This window comes from Corvus brachyrhynchos, unplaced genomic scaffold, assembly GCF_000691975.1.
Source record: "Corvus brachyrhynchos isolate BGI_N302 unplaced genomic scaffold, ASM69197v1 scaffold4, whole genome shotgun sequence".
Taxonomy (NCBI): domain Eukaryota; kingdom Metazoa; phylum Chordata; class Aves; order Passeriformes; family Corvidae; genus Corvus; species Corvus brachyrhynchos.
In genome coordinates this window covers 7,624,362-7,636,145 of record NW_008237878.1, presented here as the reverse complement: position 1 = coordinate 7,636,145, position 11,784 = coordinate 7,624,362, and the positions used below count along the sequence as shown (strand labels likewise).

General features: G+C 41.0%; 1 protein-coding gene across 5 annotated transcripts in view; it reads right to left on the bottom strand.

The window, feature by feature from the left end:
- Positions 1 to 7,083: 7,083 nt before the first annotated feature.
- Positions 7,084 to 11,784, bottom strand: part of SLC6A6 (solute carrier family 6 member 6) — an 88,425-nt gene continuing 83,724 nt past the window's right edge. For all 5 annotated transcript variants that reach the window (XM_017732541.1, XM_017732540.1, XM_017732539.1 and 2 more), the window contains 4 exons: positions 11,005 to 11,107; positions 10,012 to 10,112; positions 9,142 to 9,312; positions 7,084 to 7,716 (listed from right to left, as the gene is read on the bottom strand). In XM_017732541.1, coding sequence (XP_017588030.1) covers positions 7,576 to 7,716; positions 9,142 to 9,312; positions 10,012 to 10,112; positions 11,005 to 11,107 — 516 coding nt within the window. In that variant the 3' untranslated portion in view covers positions 7,084 to 7,575. The remainder of the gene's footprint in view (positions 7,717 to 9,141; positions 9,313 to 10,011; positions 10,113 to 11,004; positions 11,108 to 11,784) is intronic.

The following is an 11,784-nucleotide window of genomic DNA, read 5'->3' as shown; positions in this document are numbered from 1 at the left end:
GGACACTCTGGTGTTCTGTTTGACTGAAGAGGCCATCAACGAGCTTGAAATAACCAGTTTCATGCAACAGGAAAAGAAATGTTGGGGTGGGTTTTTTCCTTTCTTTTTCTTCCTGTTGGGCTTTTCTGGTGTATTTGAACTCTCACAGTAGTGGTGCCATGCATGGGCTGGGCACTTGCTGGTGAGAAATGGCTTTCTTTTGTATCACTTGGGGTTTTTTGTTTTGTTCTTTACCTCTTTGATGTATTTTGTTGTGGGTTTTTTTCCCCTCACCCCATTTTTTTTACCTATTAATTTGTCTGTATCCCAACCCATGAATTTTTGCACTTTTACCTTTCTCACTCTCTCCCCATCCCACTGGATGAGGGGGTGAGTGAGTGGCTGTGTGGGGCTGTGCTGTCAACCAGGGTAAAACCATGGAAAATGTGAAGTTAGATAGTGATTACACATATTTTATATATATAGTATTTTATAAGGACAAAAACCCCCCACACCAACAACCCCAAAATAAGTAATAGGTTTAAAGGAAAAACTGAGCCACTCAAAGACCAAAAAAACCATCCAAGGGCATAGCTGGTTTATAAAGGAAAGTTTTATTTTCAGTTATAAGGTGATTACAAACTCATCTAAAAAAGCAAAGATGACTTAAAAATATCCATATACATTTTATTTATCTAAAAAGCAAAACAGAAACTGCAAAATACAAACATTTACCATATACACAAAGGCAAGGGAGTTTTAGGATTAAATTACACTCCAGGATTTTTTTCAAATACAAATATTCCGTTTTGGAACACACAAAAAATGTTTTAAAATGTTTTAAAAATATTTTTAAGGTTTTTTTCTTTAAAAAAGCTCAGATGACATTTTTAAGGAGGCCATCATCGCCCTCGCCTCCTCGCTGCATGTGCTACTCATTATCACATTACTGTAGTCACAGTTGCTAGGAATTTAAATAATTTAAAAAACACCACTGTTTTCTTAGCCAAATACATCAAACAAGATGGACCACCTCTTACAATGTGAAGTCCCTGGCAATATTATCAGGTAACAATCACAACATTACACTGGAGAAAAAACAACATCCTATTGAACAACGAGCACTTCAGAACAGTACTGGGATGCTGCAATGCTGAGAGACCAGCGCTGGCTTCCAGGACAGGAGCAGGTCATGAGCTAACTCAACTTGCCCCCTCAGGTTTTGTTTTTTTTATCAGCCTCTCAACAGAATTTTGCCACTGTTTGGTTTGGTTTTTTTTTTTTTCTTTTTTTTTTTTCCTTTTTTTTTTTGGTTTCTTTTTTTTCTTTTTTTTTCTTTTTTTTTCTTTATATATTGAAAAAAAAATCGACTCTTTCTAACAGCTGCAGAAGCAGGTACATTTGGGAACACTGTGTATCGTGCTCACTGTGCTACAGGGCTGAAGCCTTCCCCCACAAATGCACACATGTGCACAGCTCCTCAGCATCAAGTTTCTTTTTTTTTTTTAATAGCTTTATTTTTCCCGTTATTTCTTCTGATTTCTCAAGTCAGGCCATGTTTTCCCGGCACTGCAAAGGGAAAGTGAGCAGCACCATCCCACTGTGCACTGCAGAGCCATTGGGAGCAAGCCTCCAAAACTTGCTCCTTTAAAATTCTCTTCAATTTACTTTACTCCTAATGCTCGTGGTAATTAAATTCTGACGCTTTTACTGATTATTTCAAATGAGGACACAGCAGCAATACAAAAAGGCTGTGTCTGCTCTGCCATTCAATTGCCCAGCATTACAAGCAGGGTCAGGCTCTTTTCCAGTCACAAACCCTGTCACCAAAGTTTTCCACCTTTGATGGGGATGGGTGGGTGATTTGTTTTCTTAAAATTTTCAACCTGCAAAATTTTGAGCTTGTCCCTATTTTTGGTGAAATGGTATCTCAAGCTATTTCTGCTCTTGTTTTAGGACATGGGTAAATTGAAATCACCAATTCCCAATGACAACTGGAAAAAAACCACACAAAGAATGGGACTTTTTATTTTTATTTTTTAAAAGAAACAAACAAATTGAGATTTTTTTTTTTTTTTCCAGAGAAGCATTATCCATGTACACATTTTTTTTGGGCTGGCAGAAAAGAGCCACAATCTGGTGGAGGGTGTGGGGCTGGATTGGGCAGTTTTCCAGTGGGTGCTGGTGCTGGTTATATTCAAGTCTCTCTTGAGCAATCTCTCCCATTGACTCAAATTGACCACTAATACCATAAGAAAATTTTTGTGACCAAAGTATGGAGCTCAGAGCACCTCTTTTGCACTAGTTCAAGGGTTTCTTAAATGTCAAGTGTCATCAAATCAACTAAATACTTTGTTTCTTAAGCTTATCTTTGATTATAAGAAATAAAACAAGCTACCAGGGTTCGACAGTTCCTGACCTTTGCTCATGCAAATATACAAATACACAACTACACGTCAATCCTAACCACAAGGCTTTGGATGCTGATTTTGGAGAAAACAAGTCCAGGGCAGCTGCCTGAACCCACACCACACCCAACCTCCCATGCCAGGAGCCATGTGGTGCCTGCAAGTAGCCAGGAGAGTTTACAAATCCAACCTTAAGGCTTCCTCGGAGGGGCCATGGTCCAGGATTTTGTTATTACTGTCCCTCTTCCACCACTCCCATTTAGGAAAGACCATTTGGACACCCTGGCAGGTTGGCTCTTTGCAGGCAAGTGGTGCCTAAATCTCCTCAATCCTCATCCTGAACAGCTTGGCAAGATTTACACACATGATTTGCAGCCTAGGAATAGAAGCAATGTCCCCACTGTGTGCGTGCATATGAGGGTGGAAGATTTCATCTACTACTCTACTTAAACACAAATTTATTTTTATTCTTTTTACTGAAAGTGAGCAACTTCCATTGAATCTCCTTGGAAATAATGTCAGGGTCATCTTTCTTCCAAGTGTACTTGAGCTGCTTAACTAACTTGTCCACTGCATTCAATGCACAGCTTATTTAACATTTTATATACATTATGCCTCCATGAGTGATCCTGCAGGGACCACAAGACATAGAAGCTAATAATCAGTTATTCAAAAATGTTCAAATCCTTCTCCCACAGCTGGAAGTTTGACATTGATGCAACAAGTGGGAGCTTTGAACCCAAGTGTGACAAGCACAACCTCAACAAAACTGAAAATCTCCTTAGCAAATAAAAACAGACCAGGAGGAGACTTGGAAAAGATCTATTGAATGGAGATGTCCATGTGTCTTCAGATCTACTTGAGTTATCTAATGCTGAGACAAAGAAGAGGAACCAGAAGCATCTGCAGTTGGGAAAGGAGAATTGGGCTGGAAACAGGACTGGAAACAGCTGCAGGAGGTGCTGTCCTGACAATAAAAGCTCTGCTGATGTTGTTGGGGTTTTTTCAGTGTTACAGCAACTGTAAGGCTGCACTTTTTTTTCCCCCCCTACTTTTCCTCATTTCCTCCTCTCCCCAAGAACAGCAGTGAAAACCAGTTTTGCTGAGCTGTTCCAGCAGATCATTCCTAACTCCCCTCCACCACCCCTAATTCCAGGAGCTGTACTGCTGCTGTGGGGTGGCCACCAGCACTTCTAGATGGCAAATACAGCTGCCAGGCTTTTGTATTTTCATTTACATCACAAGAACAAATCCATTGTGGACCTACTATCTCAAACTTTAAAAAGGACTTTTCTAAGTGTGTGGATCTGTTTGGACCAGATGAAAAGGAAAGCTATGAGCTATGATGAGAAGGAAAAATAGAATAATAACAACAACAATAAAAAACCAGTTCTATTTATGAAATCATACTGCTTAAACACTGAGATACAGACTACTGGTAAAGTCCCTTACAATAGATGATCATTCAGAGAGATCATCACTAGTAACAGGTGAACTGAAAAGGTTTGGAAAATTAAGAAAAGTAAGAAACAGGTCAGAAAAATCTCATGGGGAATATGTTCCCCTTTACATTTCTACTACCTCTTGATTTCAGTTCAACTGGAAATAAATACTGCTGAAACTCTGCTGTTTTCAAGCCCAGAAGACCCCATGAATACAAAGGTACATGAAACATGAAAATGTGTGCATTTTGTCTTGGTTTATGCTGGCTTAAATCTCCAGGATCTAGTTCTAAAGATCTCATGCCAAAACTGCACTGTTTTCCCTAGATCCAAACCAGTTCATCTATAACTAGTCATGATGCTTTAACATAGAGTTCCGCATTTACACAAAACAGGTAAAGTAGGTCATAAGAGTTTAAACAAGTAAATAGAGGAAAAAAATCAGTTGTCTTTGCAGTCAAAATAGGTAGAAAACACAAACTTTCTTAAAAAATTATTTTTTAATAAATTTGGCAGAGGATCATGTTCAAATGCAAATTTATCACCAAGAAAAGTTTAGAAATCTGATAAAATTGTTAGGTAAAAACCCCAAACTGTAAAAATGCAAATGTGCTCACTGGAACTCAAACCCCAGATATAATAAGAAGAATTAAGTAGTTTGTTTTTTTTTTTTTTGGCAGGAGAGGGAGGAGGGGAGAGGGGAACTGTTTTCCAGAAACAATGATTTGTTGGCTCTTGGTGAGTCCCAGCCCTCCCTTGCAGTCTTACTGCAGAGCACAGCAGGGCCAGGGAAGCTGACACAGAGAATCTTCAGTGAGGTTGTTGCATTTGTGCGAGACCTTTTCACTTGGATCATGGAAGCGACTGATTTGAATGGCACAGTTTGTATCGAAATGGGGCTGGGTTCTATTCTCTGGTAGTTGTACTTTGAAAGGTGTAGTATTATCCCTCTGGTTCTTCCTACAAAGACACTCTCCACAATATGGGAGAGGCCTGAACACCCAGCTGACTTGCTGGAGACATCTTCGATGTAGCCAAACCATTTTTTTCCCCTAACTAAAGCTTGTCTCAGCTCTATAGCACAAAAGTCATGTTCAAACTATATAATCTCAAACACAGTTGTATGACAATGTATGTATACAAAAAAAGAAAGAAATCAAACGTCAGTGTTTCACCTGCACTCACAAAACCCATTAATTTAGACCCCCCCATACCTTCTACTCCCTCTTCACCTGTGCCTGTTTTCTGCAGACACTGATTGTAACTCAAAAATGAGAGCCCAAGCTGAAGCTCACCAAGAGAGTTATCTTTGGTTACATTTTCTTGCCTTTGATTGTTAAAAAAATAAAATTGCTGTATGCATGTTTCTTTATTTTGGGCACATTTGAGGACACCCACTGGCTCTCAGAATTCCTTCTGTGACCTTGGATGGTTTCTGCCACTTGCCCAGCAGGTGTCATTTAGATGTTTGCTATCTCCAGCTATGCAAAAGTTTCCTTTAGAACTCTCATAATACAGCAACCAGAAAAAAGAAAACACAATTCTACTGTGACTGGTTTTGTTGCTGCAACTCAGCTCTCTGTTGTAAAAGTATCTACAAATTCAAACTAGAAAGATTTGGAAGTTATAGATGCAGCGATGTTTTTCTTTAATTAGTAATTATTTTGGTCCATCTCTTAGTTTTAAATCTCCCTGTTTCTGTTACAGGGAAACCAGCAAGTTAAGAAATATTTGTGCTGCTGTGGCCAGTTAGCCCACGGGAAAAGAAAAAAGAAAATAAAACTACTGTGTAGGAATGTTAAGAACTGTTTATGTTCCTGTTTAAATAAATGACAAACTCTGCCCTGACAGACTAAGCTGACAGCAGAATAAGCAGATACAAACTTTGTTCTTATCAAGCATTTCTTCTAAATACCTTTGGATAGACTACCTGTGGTATGGTAAGAAAAAAACTCTCTTCCTCTAATACAATGCCCACAAGACAAGGCTGAGTTTCGCTGGAGAACTTGTTCCCAGCACAACCTGCTCAAGTTTAAAAAAAAAAGAAAAAGAAAAAGAAAAAGGCATTTGTCCATATTTTGGACAGTTTTCAGGGATCCAATTCCCCATGGAAACATTCACCTGCACTACATAAAGTGGAACCCCCATTCCTATACTCCTTGTAGTGGTTTCTCTTCTCTTCCCAGCCTCACCTGGAATGGTACCCAATTCCTTCTGACCAATACAAAGTATTTCAGTGTTACATGTTCCCTTTGCTTTAATTTAAATTCCAAAGAGCCCTGTTTCTTCAGTAGATAAAATTCATAAATATGTTTGCCACCCTCCAGCCCTCCTAAAAATAAAATAAAATAAAATAGAATAAAGTAAAATAAAATAAAATCATGTTTTAACCCAATGATGAGCAAGGAGACTGGGGGCTCTAGGTCCACGACTGCTATTTAGTAACATGGGACAAGGGACTCACTTAGTCCTTTTGTTTGTTCCTCCAACAGCAATGACCTCCCTCCCCCAAATAAATAAATAAAGCAAATCCTGGTTACCGAACTTGGAAAAGCATTTTTGAGATACGTGGATGAAAAGCACCTGTTTGCTGTGTGATATTATTATCATCATTACTATTATTATTATTAACAATGTGTCTGTTATCAATACCAGTTACACCAGGTGAGTGGTTTTGTTCCTCCTGCCAGGGATGACCTGGTTTGTGCTCACCTCTGGACGGTCAGAGTCCAGAAATGATTCCTTTATTTTCCTGCCCCAAACCAAAGTCCAAATGAGCAAGTGAACACCTGAAACACCCAGAGGGCAGGTGCTGCTTTTCCCCTCTTGGCTGCTCAGTGCTCACCTGTGCTGCCCTGGGGACAGGCTGCCCTCCCAGTTTGCAGAATTCAAGTTTACACCAGTGCCACCACACCAAAACATGGTTTGCTGGAAAACTCAGGAGCAGGTACTCAACCACCCTGCTCACACACAAACAGCAGGCATTTCACTTAGGTAAAAAACCCTCAAAAATTTTAAAAACAACAACAAAAAAAGACTGAACCATGCCAAATCCTGCAAATGCCCTCCTCAAGTTCTCTCCCATCAGTGTGACAGAGTCCCAGCGCTGTCCTTGGGAGGGACAGCCACAAGACTGTTCACACCCAGCTTCTCTGCATCCCTTGCAAACTCCCTGCTCCAGCTGTTTGGCTATATCCCTATCCAGGGACTGCACTAAACAAAACTGTACCCACTCCCTAAAGTGACCCTGACTCCTGTCGTTTACCACAGTTGAACCAGAGGGTAGAAATACTACACCTTTGAAAATTCTCTTGAAACAGCATTTTTAAAAAATCTATCTCTCAACAGAGCTCCTTTTGTGTGTTCTGTAGGTTACCCTGCTCCCAACCATACCAGCACCTAAAATTGCTTTCTGAGACTTGAATGTATTGCTGGCAAGACAATAAATTCAAGTGGTAAGGTGTATAATATTTAGAGATAAAGATATATATATTTAAAAAAACCCAATAATAGTAAATTCTTGTAATATGTCTAGTCTGATATGAAAGCTCTCCCTCTACAGAGAGACGTCTGCTGTGATTACCTTACAAAATATTAAAAAAAAAAACACACACAAAAAATAACTTTCTCTGTGAGAAATAAAAATAAATCCTAGTGCAAATATAAAGCTCTGTAAACCTGGTCCTATGAGAATCTATGGTTAGTAAACGGCAGTTAAAGCAGGTTTATCCTCTCACAGAGAGAGCTCACATCATGGTTTCCACAATGATATGAGTTGGCTTGATCAATCCGCCATTTGAAGTTCCATTGGGGCAGAAGGGGGTGCCACTCTCTGTTTCTTTGGACCACCGATTCACTTCCTTGGGGGCAGCCACCGCCTTTATCCTCTGAAAGAGAGAAGGAAAGCAGAGCTGAGATGCCCAGAAGGCCTCTGTGTCCCCACGTGCAGGACGCGGCATTCCAAGGACAGGGACGGGCGGCGGTGGGAGACGCGCGCCTGCGGCTCTGTGAGGCTGTGGGGATCTGTGGGGCCTTCAACTCCTGCTCAGCTGCAGAGCCTGACTGGAGGCAGGGAAGTCAGGCAGGAGGGTAGTCCCAGCAATTTCCAGCATCCTGCACGTTGGGCTTTCAGTGCTGCAAATGATGCGCGTCCTCCTTCCTCATTTAGAAACAGCTCTGCCTCTCAGCCCAGCCTTCACTGCCAAGTGGCGACTTCTGTCCTACATCTCAGCTCACAAAGGAAGAACTAAATGGCATCTAGAGTGTTTACTCTCTTTCCTTCCCTAACATGGTCTTTGAGCTGTGTTTTGGCTACTTTTAGACTTGTCTCTCATGGTGACAATGGTGACAATGTAGGCAGGAAAATTAACACTTATGCCCTGGCCACAGCTGAAAAAGACCATTAACACTTGGACAAAAACAAATGCAAGTGTTTGTGCTCTGGGAAATGTTTGGGTTTGGTATTTTTTTAAATTCTCTTTATGCCTAACCCAAAGTGTCCCACTTTCTTCTCCAAGAATACCCTGAGCTGCCTTTAAGACTGACTCGTTAGGCATAAACAAAACTAATCTGAAAACTTAGAAGAGAATTGCTAAGTTTCTTGCTTGCACAGCCTCTAAAGACCTTCTACTGCAAGAAAAACAAATTAGAGGAGCCCACAATGAGCTGCTAAGGGCAAGAGATTTCCTGCAAATCCAAACCCGAGGGAATGTGCACTGTCAAGTCTGAATCAGACCCAAAGTTTTCTAAATACCAGGCCAATCTGGATCCAGTGTTTCAGTTTGAAATAAAAGAAACGCAAATTTTAAAAGCTAAAAAGTGAAGCCCTCTCTCAAGAGGGTTTGACTTTTATTTAGTCCCCCACAGTGAAGCTCATGCCTGAGAGCCACACAATCCACAGGCGTATCTGAATTTCCCTGAAATTCAATGAGTTTTTACACAACCAGGTTTGACCCAGGTCTCTCTCTCTTTTTCTTTCTCAGCGATTTTCAGGATGGTGCTTCTGTGTCTCTGTGGGCTGGAGAAGGGAAACTTGAAACTCAGAAACACCTCAGTCCTTGAATGTTTGTCCGCACGTGGAGGTAATGATTTGCCAAGCTGGAAGCTGCACAAGTGGGACACGAGTAAAATCACTTGGTGTTTATCTGGAACAGAAGGCTTTGTGTTTGTTCTGTTCCTACTGTTTGCCCAGAGGACAGCTGATCTTTAACAATCTTATTTGCCCTATCTGGGCAAGGTGGCAGTTTTCCAAGCACTACTTTGTATAAAAAGTTAAAGCTCCCTTTCTCCTCTAGGCAGACAACTGCTCTTACCTCAATGAGCGACCCATCTGACTGAATGATGCGGATGACCATCACCATAGGGATGCAGATCATGGAGGAAAGGGCAAGAACCCAGCCCAGGCCAATTGCCCAGTCTGGGTATGTGTAGACCTTGTTGTAGGTCAGTGGTTTATACTTGGCCAAAGAAAAGATAAAGCATCCCTGTGGATGAGAAAGGAAAACAAAGTGAGGCTCAAAAAAACGCTAAAAGCAGTAGGGCTCTGGTGCTACCACTGGCCCTGAGGAAGACAGGCAGTGAAAGGCAGGGCTGATGGATACCATATGTACTTTAAGCCAATGGGGGAATTGTTCTTCCATTTAAATCATTGGAAGAGCATCTGCATCTGCTTATAGCATCTGCTGTGTGACAAGAGAGTGCTAAGAGATGGTGCTGAACAGCTGCAGTACACGGCCAATCCTTCTTCAGGGCTCAACTATTTGCTGTATACTGCAAGATTACCAGGATGTTCTTCCCACCCAATGAAATACTTCAAGCTGAGGTCTGCCTCAGACTGCTCAAGTCTTTTTGTTACAATGGCCTAGCAGTCCTATGTCTTAAAGTAGGAACTGTGCTTTGGAGAGTGAATTTTCTCTTAATGAATGTAGAATTTTGCCAATCCTAAGAAAAATCCACTTAAATGTAGCCAACTGCAATTTGTGCAGGCACAGTAGAGAGTAGAAAGCTGTCATGTTAACAGCTGACATCTGAGAACATGATGTCTTTGAGACGTATGTTCAAGCCTTCAGCTTCTCTTTGCAAATTGGCCTCTGAATGCAACAGCCTTCCCTTGAAGAGAAGCAGTAAGAGGTGCCTTAGCACTGCCAGACGTAAGACTTGAAAGAGCACAGGTCAGTACTCACCACACAAAGAACTGGTGTGATCACAATCCAGCTCCATTTCATCCAGGGACCAGGTCTGTATCCAATCATATCCTCAATGGCATCATAAATATTATCAGCGCCTGCAAGAACCGAGCAAATAAAAGCCCTGTAAATACTGTAGGATTAAAGCTGCCTTCCTCGGCTCCCCAAGGGGTATTTAAAGGGAAGATGAGGGTGTCAGAGGTATTCTTCAAATGCTTCCCACAGCTGTGAAGTCCAAAATGATTTTCTTGAAAAGCCCAAATGTCTGGGGACTCGCTCATCCCATCTCTCCCCTCATTATTTGGCTGCAGGAGGGCAATGCTAATCTCTCCTGCCCCTGTCACACACGCTCTCCTCTCTCACTGAACTTCCCAGAGGGATCACTATGGGAAAGACTTGACAGCAAACGGTGCACCTGCTTCTACAGAAATCTGACTTTGTTTGTTTTGCTTTTCTGAGGAGATGGAATACATGGAGAATCAGAAAATAACCAGTCCTAATCAGCAAACATCTGATTATTCCCCAGCCACAGCTCAGGCAGCTACAGAGGCCACTGTCAGACCTTGGTTCTTGGCATTGCCTAAAAGTAATGGTGCAGAATACACTTTTCAGCTCTTTTTGTACTTTCTGTTTGGTTGGCTTGTCCCTGCAGACACTGCAGCTCTGAAAGGAAATTCTCTGAGAGACAAACAGAAATTTTCATGGCTGGCCACACTTTAAACTCTCACCTCTAAACTTAACACATGAAAATGCTTAATTGTGCCCTTATTAATTAGCAATGGAAGAATACTCATTTTTTGTGGAAAAAACACTGGAGGTTGGATTCATCCCAGATGCAAATTTGTCTCCAAGAGGTCAGGGCAAATTTATACTAATGGCATGTGTCTGCTGCTGGGAAGAAGACTCTGGGGTGGCTGATCATTAAATATTTGCCTAGCAAAATTGTCACTGACTCATCAAAAGATATCAGATGAAAGGATTCTCACTTACCATAAACCCAGGCTACAGCAATACATTCAAAGAATGCAACCCACAAAAGGCATACACCACTAGCTGCATAGTAGTCAAAGAGTTGAAAAACATACATGCCACCCTGTAAAAGAGAGACACAATTGGTTAGGATCCAACAGGAAAAAAAACCCCAAGAATTCAGGCCCAGCTCCCAGCAGCATCTACCAACATATCCTAATGGCTCCTGTCCAACAAGAAGCAGCATCTAGCAAGTAGGTAAGGTAAATATTTGGCATTACCTTCCCCAGGGAATATGCATGTTTATTACAGGAATAATTCCAAACAAGACAGCGATTAAACAAAATTAGGCCACTTAGTATAATCTACTGAGACACTTAAATCTTGCCTTCTTACAAGTATTTTAGGATGGGCATTTAAAGAAACAAATAGTACAAAAAGTAATAGGTTGCCTCCTAACATTAACACCTTAAAAAGACTAAAAATGAAAGCCAATTCATCAAGAAGGTCTTTATTTATTGAGTGAAGGGGCTAATTTCATGAAAATAGTTCATTTTTTGTTTTATGACTCCATTTGTACTCTGCTGTTAGACTCTGCTCTCACTACACTGCACTTTCACTTGAGAAACTGTGGGGTTTGGGCACCTCTGTTACAGGTGCTATTTTACCTCCCACAGTAGAGCTCTTCCAGTTGTTTGTAAAATCTGACTTGGATTTTATTTTGAAGATAAATATCACAACAGTGCAGGCACTGGAATATATTTCTGTCTTGTTTATACTAGAATAAATCCAGTGGTATTT